This window comes from Phascolarctos cinereus, unplaced genomic scaffold (assembly GCF_003287225.1).
Source record: "Phascolarctos cinereus isolate Bilbo 61053 unplaced genomic scaffold, phaCin_HiC Scaffold_2;HRSCAF=192, whole genome shotgun sequence".
In the NCBI taxonomy this organism is placed as follows: Eukaryota; Metazoa; Chordata; class Mammalia; order Diprotodontia; family Phascolarctidae; genus Phascolarctos; species Phascolarctos cinereus.
In genome coordinates this window covers 58,948,577-58,966,421 of record NW_027555625.1, presented here as the reverse complement: position 1 = coordinate 58,966,421, position 17,845 = coordinate 58,948,577, and the positions used below count along the sequence as shown (strand labels likewise).

The 17,845-nt window shown below is 41.4% G+C and overlaps 1 protein-coding gene across 1 annotated transcript in view; it reads left to right on the top strand.

Moving 5' to 3' along the window:
* ATP2C2 (ATPase secretory pathway Ca2+ transporting 2) overlaps positions 1-17,845 on the top strand; it is a 112,350-nt gene that overhangs the window by 91,151 nt on the left and 3,354 nt on the right. The window contains exons 17-26 of the mRNA XM_020989260.2: positions 82-238; positions 4,836-5,006; positions 6,363-6,460; positions 6,597-6,647; positions 7,193-7,359; positions 10,233-10,301; positions 10,410-10,526; positions 11,160-11,307; positions 16,014-16,112; positions 16,530-16,671. Of these exons, the coding sequence (XP_020844919.1) occupies positions 82-238; positions 4,836-5,006; positions 6,363-6,460; positions 6,597-6,647; positions 7,193-7,359; positions 10,233-10,301; positions 10,410-10,526; positions 11,160-11,307; positions 16,014-16,112; positions 16,530-16,671 (1,219 nt within the window). The remainder of the gene's footprint in view (positions 1-81; positions 239-4,835; positions 5,007-6,362; positions 6,461-6,596; positions 6,648-7,192; positions 7,360-10,232; positions 10,302-10,409; positions 10,527-11,159; positions 11,308-16,013; positions 16,113-16,529; positions 16,672-17,845) is intronic.

The window sequence follows — 17,845 nt, the reverse complement described above, 5'->3', positions numbered from 1 at the left end:
GTTTGATTTTAATTTGTAGATAGGCACTGTGAGCTGCTCAAAGAATTGGTTTGGGGGTTGTTGGGTTTTTCTTTCCCCAAGGAACAGGAAGAAGTTTACTTCATGAAGGGGGCCTTTGAAGAAGTGATTCGCTACTGCACCATGTATAACAATGGGGGCATCCCCCTCCAGATGACTCCCCAGCAGAAATCCTTCTGCCTGCAGGAAGAGAAGAGGATGGGCTCCCTTGGTCTGCGAGGTCAGTCACACATAGCTTCTAAGTCCTCATTCTGCCCATCTCTGCAGCACCAACTTTCTTGCAGGCTGTCAACAGTCAGCTCAGAAGCTAGATTCATTCTGCAGAGCAGACCGGCATCCTGTCTGGGGCTTAAAGGGGAAAAGAAAGTGAATAGACAGCCTTAAAAAAGAAAAAAAAGAACTCTTCCCAACCCATCCCCTTAGTGTGGTTTAGCTCTGCATACTCTGAGTAATTTTTTTTTTAATAAAGAGGGCTTCCAAGTATAATGTTCATTGTACCTAAGATATATTCTACTTGTTCATATTTAAAATTCACATTATTATTACTAATTACAATCTTAGCTTACAGCGCTTTCATATATAGGAAGCATTTTACACACACTACCTCCCCACAACCCTCTGAGGCTAGGTGTACAAGTATTATTTTCCCCATTTTACAGATGAGGAAACTGAGGGTCAAAAGTTTGGCTCCAGGTCACACAACTATTAAGTAGCAGGGTTAGGATTCAGGCTCAGGTGTTGTGACTCTTAAATAAGCTGCTCTTTCTGCCTTACTAATAGTGCCCCCCGCCACTACCACCACCACCAAGTATGTTGTATAGCACAAATACTGTGTTTGGGCTCAAAGGATCTGTATTCACATTTCATCTAGCCTGCTTGCTTCCAAGAGAACTAGGTGGCATCATGTACAGTGATGAATTTAAAACAAGTAGATCTGAGATTGAAATCTGTGGTAGACAATTCCCGTGTGTGTGTGTGTGTGTGTGTGTGTGTGTGTGTGTGTGAGAGAGAGAGAGAGAGAGAGAGAGAGAGAGAGAGACAGAGAGAGAGAGAGACAGAGACAGAGACAGAGAGACAGAGACAGAGACAGAGAGACAGAGACAGAGAGACTCTGGGCCATCCCACCCTCACCATCAATATTCATGTAGTACTTTAAGATGTTCTATCTGCAGCTTTGACTTGCTCCATTTCTAAGCTGGGTCAATTGTAATCCTTGGACAACCTGGGGCCCTCTCTCTACCACTACCCACCACCATCTTAGGGGCTTCCCATATCGGTGCTGGACTTAGTGAAGACCCCGATTGGCTTCCACCCTATTGAAGCTCATACAGAACTCCTGAGCTCAAGTGATCCGCCATGCTCAACCTCCTCCAGGAGTATTTCAGATCTATGCCACCACACCCATGGCAAAATTCAAGGATAAATTAAATGGCTGTATGAAAAACAGTAGATCTGAATTTCAGTAAGAGCTTTTATTCTCCCCTTTAGTTTGCCCATAAGATATTCTCTGCTCTGCAGTTGGTAGGGATGACTGAAGTCAGAGGTGTAAAACTTGCTAGTCACATGCTGCACAAAAGGAGTACAGCCTCACCAGATTAAAATGTCATTGGTAAATGTTTAACAAAATAAATAAAAATACAACAAAACATAGATAATGCTAAAAAAAAAAGAGAGAGATGTTCTATCTGCTCTCTCACAGCAATCCTGAGAGATAGGGACTCATCTTCAGTTTTATAAATGAGGAAATTGAGGTTAATAAAGGTCAAGTGACTTGCCCAAGGTCCCACAGATAAGTACGTGTCTGCAGCAGGATTTGAAATTATTTGAAATTATAACATGGTCAATGCTCCATCTACTAAGCCAACTTCTCTAAGTCTCAGTTTCCCCAACCATAAAATGGAAATAATAGCACTCACTTCACACAATCGTTGTGAGAGTTGAGTGAGATAATACATGTGAAGCACTTTGCACACCTTTCAAACTTTGCTATCTAAATGCCAACTATTGTTATTATTAATTATCTATGACCCTGGACATCAGTGCCCCACTCTGTAAAATGAAGGGATTGGACTAGATGGTCCCTAAGACCTTTCCCAGCTCTACATTCTCTGGTGGCTTCATCACAAAAATCCCCCTTTCCTGGCTCACCACCTGCCCATAGTGCCCTCATCAGGAGAAGCAGAAGCTGTCCCCTCTTGCCTTGCCTTGTTCCAGTTTCCTGCACCATGGGAAAAAGGTTTTTGCCTACATGCTAAGTATACCACAGCTCACATATTCTGCTCAGTTATTGCCTATGCTGGGATTTGGTTTTTTAACCAAAATCATTCTAATGCAACCACAAAGAACTGTGCTTTGTATCTGTATCCCTAGCACCTATCACTATGCCTCGCATACACTAGGCACTTAATAAGTAATTGTTGGTTGACATATAGAATGCCATCTATACTCTTATTGACATATTGATTGCTTAAGAAGATTCTTAAGATTAGACTAAAGGAATTTGACATGATGAAGCATAATTTGTTCAATGATTTCTCGACTGTGATATGTCAAGGATTTAAAAACATTATAGCTGCACTATGTGCATACATTTTGTCTCCTGCATGTGACTAAGATCCTTGAGGGCAGGGGCTGTATCTTCTCTCCTCCCATAACACACAGCACATTATTCATTTCTAAGCACATAGTAGGCACTCACTTATTTATTGAGCTGAACAAAACTCTAAACACGTCCTAAGTAGCTAGATTATCATGACCATCACAAGTCCCTCCACGTTGAGCCTAAGTCACTTAACAGTTTCCTAAATGAATCAATAATACTGACTGACCCCTGTCACAGCTGCACATCCCCATCCCAGAGCTGGAAGAGAATGGGATTAATCCAACCAGTTGGCAAAGTCATGAAGCTGAGTGTAAAGACCTTAATGGACTGGCCATGAAGGCTTCAGGCCACAGGTTCTTCAAAATCCAAGAGTATACAGAGTGGGATGCCATATGCTAATGTAACTAGCCACTGGCCCTGGCCCTGAATATCTTGATCTGAGTCTCTGTTGCAACTCTAGTCAAGTCACTGGGCATCAATTTTTTCATCTGTAAAGTAGGAATGATAATATTTGTGCTAGCTAGGAAAGCATTTCATAAACACCAAAGTGCTCGAGAAATATCACACAGAGGGGGGCAGCTAGGTGGCACAGTGGATACAGCATGAGCCCTGGCATCAGGAGGACCTGAGTTCAAATCCGGTCTCAGACCAGACATTTGACACTTACTAGCTGTGTGACCCTGGGCAAGTCACTCAACCAATTGCCTCACCAAAAAAAAAAAAAGAAAGAAATATCTCACATATACATACATAAATAATATGCATGCAACATGGTATTAATTCAGAGCTGCCTTCAATAATCACTTATTAAGCACTTGTAGTAGACAGAGAGAGCACTGTGCCAGGAATACAAGCTTATATCCAGCATGACACATTCCTTGCCCTTAAAGAGCTTACGGTCTAGTTGGGAGAGAAGATACCTCTCCCAGTAGCTATAATTACATCAGAAACTTAGAGGGGTAAGATTGGGGAAAGATTTATGGAGGGGAGGTGACACTTAGTTGGGCTTTTAAAAATACACTGAAAGCTCTATTTCTAGCTTTGAAATTAAAAGGAATGCCAAGAATCATTTAATCAGTCCACTGTGTTTGAATTCCTATGTGCAAGACTGAGTGCTTGTGGGGGATACAGCCCCTACCTTCATAGAGATGATAATATAGTGATATGTAATACATATGTATATACATAGGCAACTAATATTAATATTAATCAATTAATTAATATTAATTATTTTCAAGGGCAATAATGCCAGTCAATAGCATAGATAAATAATAACTGCTCAGGAGTTGGGAGAAGGAAAGAGTGGGTGATCAGAAAAAGTTCCACAATGGACTTGAGCTTGGTTCTAAAGGACGGGTAATAGAAGACAATCATTTTCATCTGATCCTTATAATAGCCATAATGAGATCGATATTATGGGTACATATTGGGTTCATTTTACAGTTTGAAGAAACAGAGCCAGAAGATATAGTGACATGGTCACACAATTAGTAAACTTTGGAGCTGGGATTTGAACTCAGGAGTTCATGCCTCCAAGTCCATGCCCTTACCACTGTGCAACACTTTCTCAAGGTAGGATGGGTAAAGAGGATCAGGGAAGACATTCCAGACATGGAGGAGCTGTGAGCAAAGACAAGCAAATGGTAGGAGAACTAAGGCACTCCCAACATCCGGGTAGGGATGCTACTGTTATTCGAGTGATTCTGAATAGGTTTCTTGGCAGAGCCCCCAGTGTAAGTGCTGGTAGAAGAGAGAAGGTTCATTAGAGTCATAAGCCTAGAGCCAAAAGGGGCCTTGGAGATGATCTGGTCCAACCACCTCATTTTACACCTAAGGAAACTGAGGCCCAGAGAGGTTAAAGGCCACTCAGGTAAATAAGTAATACAGCCAGCATTCATACTCAAGTCCTTTGACTACAATTTTGATGCTTTTTGAGCATGAAAATGGAGTACAGAGAGTAAACCTGAGTACCAACTCTCTTTACATCATCTATTACATAGCATATTCATTCAACAAATATTTAAGTACATACAGTATGCAGAGCATTGTGCTAGGCCATGGCAAGGGGGGAGGGGACACATACAAAAATAGAAAGAACACAGTCCTTGCCTTCATGGAGCTTACAATCTGAAACAACCTAAGGTATCAGTGTTTCCTGAACATTATGGAAACTCACTGTCAACTGCCTTTTTTTTCTCCTCCTTTCTTGTATTAGTGCTGGCTCTTGCTTCAGGCCCAGAGCTAGGTAAGCTCACATTCTTAGGCCTCGTTGGAATAATCGATCCTCCAAGAGCGGGAGTCAAAGAAGCTGTGCAGGTCCTTACTGAGTCAGGCGTGTCTGTAAAAATGATAACGGGGGACGCCCTGGAAACTGCTCTGGCTATAGGTAACAAACCAGTGGTGTTGGGCTTCTCGTCCTGAAGAACACAGAGCACCATCTTAGCAAGAAAACAAATCCCTTTTTAGTAGCCCTGAAAAATGTTGGTTTGGGTGCTTGAGACACTCCTGAAAGAACTCAGCAGAGTAACCCTACCTTTTACAGCGATCTGCTGTAAAAGAAGATGCTGTGGAGTGACCATATCAAGCAAATTCACTCTTATGGGATACTGAGGAAATAGCCAGCCTTTAGGAACCTTCGAAGAGTTTAATATCTTCGTCATGGGAACAGTCCACCCCAGGGGTTTTCATGGACTCATAGAATCAGAAGGAACCTTTGGAGTCAAGCACCTATCTTAAGGCACCAGTCTCCTTTACAACATAATTTCACTATGGCTTAGGGTAAAAATGATTGATTTGAGTCATGCTGTAAACTCCTATAATTTAAGAACCTTCCCATTTTGTAGAGTCAATCATGCTACAAGTGAAACTGTATCCTCAAGTGTGTGTGATGCTGCATCGCATGGCTCTTACTATGACCCAAAGTGCATTTGCTTCCTTGTGTACCTCCAGCAGCATTAGAAATAGGGATCTGTTATTTGTATTTTGTGTCCTTCTTAGGCATGTGTGCCTTTCCTCTGAGATCTTGAAGATTCTGGGAGACCTGGTCCAGGGCCTCAATCTTGGAGTGTATTTATGTCCTCAGACAGGCAATGTTACTCCCCCAGTCTCCAAAATTAAGCCCAACAGATCATGAATTTCCAAGACATCACCATATGGGGAATGAAAACATCCTTCTTTTTCTTCAGAATGAAAAAAAAAACCCAGGGCCCAAAGATAACAAACTATTCTAGTTTCAGAAACTCTGTAGCAAGGTACTGAATATTTTCTGACTTCTATTAAAGGGCTTTGTCCTTCAAACCAGTGTGGCCTCTGCTAAGATGAGGAGATGTGTAAGGCCTATTCCAGGTCTAATAGTCTGTGATTCTGTGACTTTCTGGAGGGTCACATTCAGGGCACTGGAAAGATGGTCATGAGTAATAACTGAATGGCTCATGTGCTTTCCAAAAGATATTTTTCACATGGATGTCTATTAACATATTTATTAATATATTAATATCTATTTAACATAGATGACTCTATAAGTTGTTATTCCTAGAGTGGTTGGTCCTATTCTGTCTTCCATTGACAGCCTGTTAATCAGCTGGGCTTTATTTCAGAATTTTTACATTGGATGTAGAGACTGAGGGAGGGAAGGAGAGAGGAGCTAGGGAAAAGCAGAAGGAAAGACTCCCAAACTCTTGACAGGGCCAGACTTTGGAGAGTACTTTTAGATCATATCATTTAGACAGGCTTTCGTTTAAAGGCAGAAACATTGGCCTGTGCAATGGGAACTTAAAAGCCATGTCAGGAGAAGAAGTGGAGAACATGGAGAAGTCTGAGCTCTCAGCCAACGTCAGAAAGGTAATAACCCTTTTTCGGTGGATGTGTATGTAGGGATAGGAGGGGGTGAGGAAGGAGCAGAGGGGGAAGTTGCCTGCAACTGGGACTTGTTTTCAGAGTTATGCCTCTCTCTCTTTTTCCCCCTTTTGTTATTCAGGTGTCAATATTTTTCAGGACAAGCCCAAAGCACAAACTCAAAATAATAAAGGTATGCCCTGAACCAGGAACTGGAATCAAATACAGGGTTGGGAAATACTTACTATGGGCAGAACATTTCATTAGGTTAGGTGAGATTATAATGAATACAGTGCCTGCTTTCATGTAGCTTAGAGTCTACTGGGGGATATGCCACATACACTGATTATCAAAATACAAAATAGTGCACAATCAATTCAGCAGACAGGTGGCTACCATGTTGATTTCAGGGAGATTATGTTTTTCAGCCATGGCAGTTTATGAGAAGTACCTACTAGGTTGTAAAGAGGATGAGAGCTGTATGATGAAAGCATAAAACTTTGAGACACTGTTAGTAAGTCTTTGGGCAGTTTATTCCACAAAGCAGATATTACAATTCATTTGATGATGGAAAAAAAAAGGTTAATGGTGACAATTTCATCACAAATGGACAATTTCTCTACTGTCAAGTACACGGTATTTTTTTTTTACACTAGCAGGTTTAGATTGCCAAGAACCAAAAAGTATGCAAGTTCAGAGTGTGGGAATTAGTGTTGATTGCCCTCTGTCTTTCCCAAGGCGCTGCAGGAATCTGGTGCTATCGTGGGGATGACAGGGGACGGTGTCAACGATGCAGTAGCACTGAAGTCTGCTGACATTGGAATTGCCATGGGGCAAGCAGGAACAGATGTCAGTAAAGAAGCTGCCAATATGATATTAATAGATGACGACTTCTCCACTATAATGTGAGTTGCTTTTCAAAGGTTCTCAGTTAACAACAAAAATGCGTTTGATTCACATAGATGCTTTTTCTCTGATGTAAAAAGATGATTGTCTGGGAGTTCTGGCTCCGCTACTAACTAGCCATTTGACTTTAGACAAATCATTGCATCTGAGCCTCAATTTCCTCATCTGTAGAATGGAGAGAATACCAGTTGTCATGCCTACTTTCCATAATACTTGTGAGAAATGGTAATAATAAAAACTCACATTTCATAGCATATTTCAGTCCATAAAACACTGTCTCCATAGTCACCCTCTAACGTAGGCAGTTATCCCCGTTTTGCTGATGAGGAAATTAAGGCACAGAGAAGTTACTAAAATCTAAGATCTAAGTGTTCTTCTGACTCCAAGTCCATTGTTTCTTTTCTTACAACTTTTCAGCCTCTAAAATGTGGCCAAAGAATAAAAAGAACACAAAGGCTGTAAAAAAAAAAACACTGCAAAGCACTTGTAACATGTCACAATTTATTATCATTTGCATGAGATTCACTATGTGCAAGCATGAAATTAGATCCCAAATCTTTAAACTTTCAGAAAAAAAAGCAGGATCTCTAAGAGCGGATCCAGAGTTGGTTACTATTGAGACAGTTAAAAACATCTAACCACAGATACAGATATTGAATCTGAAACACGTTTTGGGGGATTGGTGTTTCCTCTGCGTGGCTCCAGGATAGAACCTCTTCCCCAGGGAGGCACTAAAAATACCCAACTCGGCACTGGCCTCATTACACTGACCAGTTCTCAGCTCCGATGTAGCCAAGTGGCTCAGACACCAAGGATCATGTTAAGAGAGGTTTCAAGTGGCAGAGATGGGCTAAGTTTTCACAAACTGCCTTGTATCATATACTGTTGACACTTGATATACACACTCAGCGGTGCTTGGGGTCTACAGGTAGAGTGAATGCATAGTTAACTAGATTGACCTGCACATTCAGTTATATGGATATGCTGTATTAATAAGCAATTCTGATATATAAAAATCTTAACTCACGAAAGTTAAACTAGAGGGTGATGTTTTGTTTTGCAATGTAATTTAACGTGAGAATCTTCTAAATAAAAAACTTCATGTAAGATGTGGTTTGTATCCTCTATAGCACCTACAAGAGTATCTTACCTCTATTTTTGTCGTTCAGTCATTTCAGTAATGTCTGACTCTTCATGGCCCCATTTGGGGTTGTCCTGGCAAAGACACTGGAGTGGTTTGCCATTTCCTTTTCCAGCTCATTTTGCAACACAGGGTTAAGTGACTTGCCCAGAGACACACAGCTAATAAATGTCTGAGGCCAGATTTAAACTCAGGAAGATGAGGCTTTCTGACTCCAGGCCTGGCACTCCATCCACTGCACCAAGCACCTGCCTAATAAATATTTGCAGGAGCACATTCATACACAACTCTCCAAAACTGCCTCAGCTGCAGACTGGTGTCAATGGAAATTGTGCTGCATTTGTCATCAAGGGCCCTGGGCTTTGTTCCAGACTCTGCTAACCAGCTTAGGCCTGGGCAAGTCCTTTCCCTTCCCTGAACCTGTTTTCTCTGCTATAAAAAAGCAGGGTTGAACCAGGTCATCTTGAAAGTTCTCTCCAGTTAGAAACCCCAGAATTTTGTAATGCTGTTGTACCAAGTGAGGCTATACCTGCACGATTCAATGAACATATCCTACTTCATTTGTGTTTTAATTCTAAAAATTAGGCATCTTTATTCTCATTAATGATGTGACTGAATTTTAAAAAGATTTTTACAAAAATCCTTCCAAAGGCCAAGGTGCTTAGCATAATCCCCTCAGCTTTCCCTTCCTTCCCCATTGGGTCTTTAATAAACCTTCACTAGGGGCAAAAGGAAGCCAACATTTCCATCTTTGAATAGGGATTCTTAGACATTAGGCACCACTCCTAGCTACCAGGGGAGACTTTAAAATAAAGGAGACACTTGCTGCTTGTGGACATCAAGGTGTTTATAGTCTAACTAGGGCTGGGAACCATAGACCCATGACAAAAGGGCAGGCAACAACCCCCACTTTAAGAACACTTGGGTTCAGGGTTTGGGGTGAGGTTTCTGAGGTCACTTCCCATTCTGGGCTTCTAGGTGACAATCAGGAGCTATACCAGGAGTCAGGCCCATTATCACTCCAATGCACCCCACTCCAGTCCATCCTCCACTCCACTATCAGAGTGATCCTGAAAATGGAGGTCTGACCACATCACCCCACCCCACAAATTCAGTAAACTCCAGTGGCTCCCTATTACCTCTAGGATCCAATACCTAATTTCTGTTCGGGGCTTTTAAAGCCCTCTATTACCTGCCTTCTTCCTCCCTTTCCAGTCTTCTTATACCATACTCCCCTCTACATATTTTGCAGTCTGGTGACCTTGGCCTCCTTCCATCTCCTGGCTCCATAGTCATAGTCATAACTGTAGTCATCTTCATCATCATCACCATCATCATGATGTATATAGTGCTTTGAGGTTTACAAAGCACTTTATATATTATTTCATTTGATCCTCACAACAACCCTGTGAAGTAGATGCTATTATTATTCCCATTTTACAAAAGGAAACTGAGGTAGGCAGAGGTGAACTGACTTGCCCAGAGTTACCCAGCTAGTAAGTGTCTGAGGCAGGATTGGACTGCAAGTCTTCCTGACTCCAGGAAAGCACTATGTTGGGTGCTTTGGGAGATAGCAAAACTATGATAAGACTCAATCCTTGCCTTGTGAAGTTTACAGTCTGGTAGAGGGATAAAGGCGTCAACATACATAGCTACAATGCAAAGTTTCACATGGTAAATGCATCAGAGGTACAAAGCATCTTGTCCATTTGCTCTCTCTTATTCTTTCAGGAATGCAGTAGAGGAAGGAAAAGGAATTTTTTATAACATAAAAAATTTTGTACGGTTTCAGCTCAGCACGTGAGTACAGACTTGTATGCACGTCAGGTAAAAATTGTCCTTTTTTCTTTCCCCTCCATGAAAGTAGCTCTCTGTACCTTGCCACTCTCTGCTGGTTTTGTTTCCTAGGAGCATTTCCGCTTTAAGCCTGATTACTCTGTCCACCCTGTTTAACTTACCCAACCCTCTCAATGCAATGCAGATTCTTTGGATCAACATTATCATGGACGGCCCACCAGCTCAAAGGTGAAAAGATCTTTCCGTTTTTATGAATAAAGTCATAGGATAAGTTAGGGATCACCTAGGCCAGGGGTGGAGAACCTGTGGCCTCGAGGCCACGTGTGGCCCTCTAGGTCCTTGGATGTGGCCTTGTGACAGAATTCAAGTTTTACAGAACAAATCCTTTTGTTAAGGGGATTTGTTCTATGAAGTTTGGACTAAGTTAAAGGGCCACACTTGAGGACCTAAAGGGTCACATGTGGCCTTGAGGCTGCAGGTTCCCCACTCCTGAATTCTAGGCCAAGAGATTTGCCCAAGGTCCCAACAGACTCTCAACAGACCTCAGTTTCCCCAGCATTAAAACGAAGGTTTTGGCCCAATCGGTCTCTAAGTTTCCTACTCACACCAAACTACGAACTCAGGTCTACCGACCTCTGACCAATGTGTGAGACAAGATACCACGACGCCTCGAACCCTTCCAGTTTGCAGTAAAGTCCTTAAGGGGAAGACTGGTGGTGGCCTTGCACCTTGCATCACTCCCAGCTCCTGGCCCACTGATGTGAAGAGTAGGCGCATAATAAGTGTTTCATACATGAATCAACGTTCTGTGTTTCCTTTTGTTGGGTGGCATTTCAAAGTATTGCATTTTGTTTTGAATAGTTTGGGAGTGGAACCAGTTGACAAAGATGCCCTAAAACATCCCCCTAGGAGTGTGAAAGACACGATTCTCAGTAAAGCACTCATTGCGAAAATTCTATTATCTGCTGTCATTATCATCAGTGGAACCCTCTTTATCTTCTGGAAGGAGGTAAGGAACAGCTTTCACTCACATTCCTCTTCACCAAAATTCCTCTTCAAGGCAGTCAACAAGCATTTATTAAACGCTTACTATGGGTAAGTCATGGTGCTAAGATTTGAGGATACCAAGAAAGGCAAAAACACAGCTTCTGCCCTTGAGGAGCTCACATTCTAACTGAGGAGCCCATATGCAAACAACCATGTACCTAGTAGATATGGACAGGGTGAATGGAAAATAATCTCAGAAGAAACTATCAGTGGCAGGGTAGAGGGAGAGAAAGGGTACCTGGGAAAGGACTCTTTGAACTGAGGATTGAAGGAAAGCGGTCAGTAAGCATTTATTAAGCACCTATTGTGTTCTAGGCACTAAGCTAAGTGCTGAGACACAAAGAAAGATTGTCCCTGCCCTCAAGGAGCTCACAGTGTAATGGAGAAGACAACATGTAAACAACTATACAGGAACAAGCAAAGTAGAGGATAAATTGGAAATAATAAAGGAAAGATTAAGGGGGAGGGGTTCAGGAAAGGCTTCCTGTTGGAAGGTGGATTTTTAGCTGGCTATTGAAGGAAGACAGGGAAGGCAGAGAGGAGGAGAGAGAGCAAGCCAGGCCAGGGGGACAGAGAAAATGGAGTTTCTCATCTGAAGAAGGTGGAGGATGTGAGGGGGGAGAGTGTTCCAGGCAGGGGGGCAACCCATCATTCACTGGGTCCTGTTTTTGCAACAGGGTGTAAATCAGTGTTTGTAACACTACCAGGCAAGGAGATGGGGCAATAGAAAGAGCCCTGGACTTGGAGTCATGGAGACCTGAGTTCAAATGCAGCTTCAGACACTTCCTAGCTGGGCAAGTCACTTAACCCCTATCTCCCTCAGTTTCTTCGACTGTCAGATAGGGCTAATAGTAACAGCTTCCCAGGGCTGTTGTGAGTATCAAACAAGATAATAATCTGTAAAGGGCAGTGTGTGGCACATAGTAGGCACTTAAGAAATCCAGCCTTCCTGCCTGCCTTCCCACAAAGGCAAATACAAATACTTGCAGAATTTAGATCGCAAATAAGCTGAACCTGGTCCTGGAGAGGTTGTGTTTGTAGCTTTAACTACAGGTTCCCACAATGTACATTAATTTCTCAAACACTCTGAGGTTCTTTTTCCATTTGGAAGCCAGATTCAAAACAGATTCTGACTCTGCTAAACTTTTTACCACCCAAGAAGGGCTGCTTTGCTTTCATCATAGTTATCCACCACTCCTGTCCTCATCCCAAAGCATCTAAGGTCCCTATTTGTCCCTGGCTTTGTGCCTGGAACTGCCACAGAGTGAGTCCTCCATGTTCCAGCTAATGACCTAAGGCAGACCATGCTTTGTGCAAGAAAACAAAAGTCTCATGGTGGAATGTAAAACTTGGAAAAAAGATTAATTCAAGCTGTCACTGCAAAGAAGAGGCTGATGCTGTAACAAACCAGTCAGAACCTGTATGCCCAAAAGAGCACCCCCTTATACTATCTTTGGAAGATGATTTTGCCGAGTGAAGTCATGTATATCAAGCTCTTTGCAAACCATAAAACACTATATGAATGGCAGCTATTATTATAGTTACTGTTTTCATTGTTGGGGAGAACCCCCAATTATATTATACAGTTTACCAAGGGCTTTCTGCACAATAATCCTCTGAGACAGACACTGTGAGCATTATTGTCACCATTTTATGGATAGGGAAACAGGTCTTCAGACACAAAATGACTTGCCCATGATTACACAGGAGCTGAGGTGTAGGCCTTGGTGCTTAAACCCGTCTTCTGACTTAAGTGTACCTTCTGCTACACTAAGCACTGCATGAAGTGCTCGGGATTCCTCTTTGAAACTGTTTTTAGAGCTAGCTAAATCACGTAAGAAAATGACTTTTGTTACTTTGTAGGACTACATCCTTCTTTTTTTTTCTGGCTAGGCAATGGGGTTAAGTGACTTACCCAGGATCACACAGACAGTAAGTGTTATGTGTCTGAGGCCAGATTTGAATTCAGGTCCTCCTGAATCCAGGGCCGGTGCTCTATTCACTGTGCCCCCTAGCTGTGCTGGACTGCATCTTTCTTAACCAATATTGTAACCCCTCCTCTTAATTACTAGTCTCCAAATAACTTTAGGACATTTCTAAAGATCAAGTCAAATCAACAATAGCTTGGCAATGAGGCAGATGCCAAGAAAAATAAGACCAGGTACTCAGACAAGGCTCAGCAGCTGAACAGTTAGCAAAAGCCATGCGGGAAGTCATAAGTATAACTGAGAGATATAGCAAGTACAGAGTATTATGGAGGGAGGTGTCACACAGCTGGGGAATAAATCATGCAGAGCTGTACAAGTGGGAGGTGGTGATAGTGACTTCGGACAAGTTACTGTTCCTCTCTGGGACCGTCTCCTTCTCTTCAAAATAAGCAGTTGACCAGATTATCTTTAAGGTCCCTTTCCCACTCGTAGGTTCTGGAATGACTCATTATCATCTTGTGAAAATACCAACTGAGGCTTGACATGGCCTAGGTAATCCAGTTGCTCTATCGACTCATAATCTCCTGTTGTCCCACTGCAATTAAAACAAATAAAGATTACTGTCCCTCACATTTGTAAGGCACTTTGTTTATAAAGTTCTAGACTTCAATCATTTCTCCTCTAAGCCTCTATTTCCAGATGGAAGGGCCTTACTCTTGGTCTGTTCTCACAAAGATATCTCATTTAATCCTCACAATGATCCTATAAAATAAAAAGAGTAGGTGATAATATCTCTATTTTATGGATGAGATGAAGACAGCTCTGAAGTCTCCACTAAATCCTCTTTTCTTTAGACAAAACCTCCCCGGGGTTCCTTCAACAACATTATCTTGAAGCTTCTTACCATCCTGATTACCTTTGCCTAGATGTTCTCCAATTTGTCAGTGTCCATACTAAAATGTGGCTTTTAGAATTATCAGACCCCATGGCAGAGTCCATCCAGCAAAATGTTTGTCTCTGACTTGCACACCACGGGGGAAATTGTAGACAGGGTATGGCTATTCTCATTGGGCCAAATTTAAAGATTAGTGATGTTCTTCACATCCCAATTCCCTTGGGAATCCAGCATGAATATTAATACCTTCACTTAAGCCTTTATAATCTCTTTGGAACTCCAGCCTTTTCTGCCTTGTGGTAATGAGTTCCCTAAGCTCGCATTTGCTATTGCACAAAATGGTATTTTCTTTGATGTTTCTTATATTACATTGTTAAAGGGTCCAGGAAGGGTTGGGTAGACATTGTCCTCAATCTAGTGTTCTGGGAAATGATAAGTCCATTATTACCTTACCCAAACCATTCATAACTGTATAAATATTGATCACACTCCCTCTTAGTTTGCATGTTTCCAGGCAGAAGTATCTTAATCTTCTCCATCTGTCCTTACACAGAATTTTCCCTGTCCTTTCCACCATTTTAATTATTCCTCTCAAGTTCCTCCAACATCATCTTCTTTCTCTTGAGTGGCAATGATCAGAACTACACAGGGCATACCAGGTTCCCATACACCAAGGGCAAAATGACATCTTCTGTTTCCAATATTATCTTTGTAATGCTTTGGCATTTTGTTGGTCTCTGAACGTAATACACTGGACCACTATGTACAAGGAACAGTCTACAATGACACCTAGGTCACTTCCTGGGTCACAAGGAATGGATCTGAACCCATTCTCCTCTGTTCTCTTTTAAGCACAGTACAAGCCACACATGCTCACAATGGTGCTTTTCAATATTTGGTCTTTGGCTACTTAGAATTGCTCAGTGTTACCAGTAGACTTGGAGACTTTCCTATACTCCTTTTTCCAGACATTACATATAGAAGCAAAGCTACACAGAAGTATATTCTATATTCAGTGCTAGGATCCATCCTGGGGCAGCTGGCTGTGATCTACATTCCACCACTATAGAAAATCTTCCAGACTGAGAATTTGGTGATGAATATTGTTCCATTGAGAACCCAACTGCTTGCATTTCTCCATCAAAAGAAATGCCAGCTCTTCCCTGCTTCCTCTGTCTCTAAGCCAGTTTCCTACCCAGAGTCTCTCTCTCAATTTTTAAAAAACAATTGGGTGGTTCCTTGGCATAGGCATCTTAGAAGAAAATCTAAATAGATAATATGGCATCAATATTTTATCCATTCCATTTTTTACTTCCTCAAAGAACTCAAATAGATTAGCCAGGAACAATTTCCTTTTATAGAAATCATATTGCCTTTCCCCTGCTAGGTTCAGTGGTTCTATTCCTTATTGACTTTTAGTTTTCAGTTATTTCTAGTCTTTAATGAGTGGGGGTCAAAAATCTTCCAGTTTACTAGTTATTTTTAGTTATCTTTTTTTAATGAGTGGAGATCAAAAAAGCCATCTTCCAGTTTACTAGTTTGCAACAAGTTGTATGTTTTGGCCAACAGGGCCATGCTGTCACCCAAGAATTCCTTCACTGCTCACAAAACAGTCTCATCTGGTTCCAGTGATTTTTCATCTTTTGTCTGTTAGTTTCAGGGCATCATTGTGTAATTGAACTATTAACTCAATTCTGGTGTATTAAGATGATTCAGAAGGAGGGGGAAATCTCTGTCTTCATCCTTATCCAGGAATATTCTGATGGACTCTTCCATTAATGAATTGCTTCAAGGCTAATAATTTTTCCTCTTTTGCAACATTCCATTTTACATACATTTTACCAGATTCCTGATGGCAAGGAAGTCACACCAAGGACGACGACGATGACATTCACTTGTTTTGTGTTTTTTGATCTTTTCAATGCCTTGACGTGCCGTTCTCAGGTGAGACAGATGTTTGCCTGATTGTTTCAGCTATAGAATCAGAAGCATTTTCTGTTTTTTGTAGACAATGAAGCAATAAATGTATTGTGCCCAAAAGAATATACAGCATGATTTAGCAGGAGACAGTGGGAGAGTACAAAGAACACTGGATACCCAATCAGAAGAACTGAGCCCCAAGTCTAACTCTGAATATGTGTGTGTGAAATTGTTGGGAAAGTCATTCAAATGACTTGCCCTCAGTTCCCCTATTCATAAAATAAGGAGAATGAATAAATGATTTCTCTGATTCCTTACCACTGTACAGTTTCTAGGAGCTGCTCTATGGTTTCAAATAGACACATTTTCAGTGCTTGTCTTTTCACTTTTGGCTGAAAGACTAAAAACAGTGTTTTTCTTTTTTCTCCTTACACCATACAGACAAAGCTGATATTTGAGATCGGGTTTTTCAGAAACCACATGTTTCTATATTCAGTGCTAGGATCCATCCTGGGGCAGCTGGCTGTCATCTACATTCCACCATTACAGAAAATCTTCCAAACTGAGAATTTGGGAGCCCTAGGTAAGTTAGTGCGGTATGAGGAAAATTATGGAAAACAAACAGGATGGTGAGTCAGGAATGTTGCTGGCCAAAGCCAATACAATACTAGGTTGTAACAGGAAAGAGTGTGTGAAAATGTGTGGCAGTAAGAGTAAGCAAAACTGTGGCTCAGCCAGTTATCCAAGATGGCTAGAATAACACCACTAAATTAGGATGGAGACAGATTAAGTACCTTAATATTTACAAAATATTTTCTTCACAATTATGTGAGATAGAGATTTCTGTTATCATTATCTGTTTTACAGATGAGGAAACTAAGCCGTGGGTTAAATAATGTATCTAGGGTTTCACAACTAGTATGCATCAGGATTTAACGTAGGACTCCCTGACCCTGAGGCCAGCATTGTCTCCATTATTCCATGATGACTCACATTTTATATGGAGTGTACTGAGCTTATGAGTGGAGGAGTGATATGATTAGAATTCTACATTAGGAATACTACTTTAGCATCTGGATGAAGAACAGAAGGGCAAGGAAACCAGTTAGGAAGCTACTATAGTCCAGGTAAGGTGTAAAAAGGGTAATGATGCTAAGTGTACAAGGGAAAAAATGTCAAGAGAGTCTAAGGAGACAAAGATAACAGGTATTTGGCAGGTGATCCGATATGGGTGATGGGAAAACAGGAAGAGTTGACTCCAAGATTTGGGGGCCTGGGTGACTAGAACAATGCTGCTTTAATGGAAACATGTCAAAGGAAAAGACAATTTCGGGAGGGAAAATGATAGTTTGAAGTCTTAACAGGACCTAACCAGGTAGAAATGTCTAGCAGGCAACTAGAAAAGAGCTCCAAGAACAGCTAGGGCTGGATATACAGGATCAGCCAAGCAACAACTATTTATGAAGCGCAAGGAATTTTGCTAGGTTTACAAAAGCAAAAGTGAACTAGCCCCTTAAGGCAATGCCATTTTATTGGGAGAGACAATATGTATATATATAGGTACAGACAAAATAAATAGGCTTAGATTCTTAGAATCTAGCCAATAGCTCACTAACATTCAGACTCCTTAAGAGTCTGCCCAATATGATGGATGTTCTAAAAAACCTTGTCTTTGGCTGAAAAAAAAAGAAATGAAATGAAATGAAATGAAGGGTGTCATAAATAGCATGCATGATTGAAAAGCCAGATGAAAATCA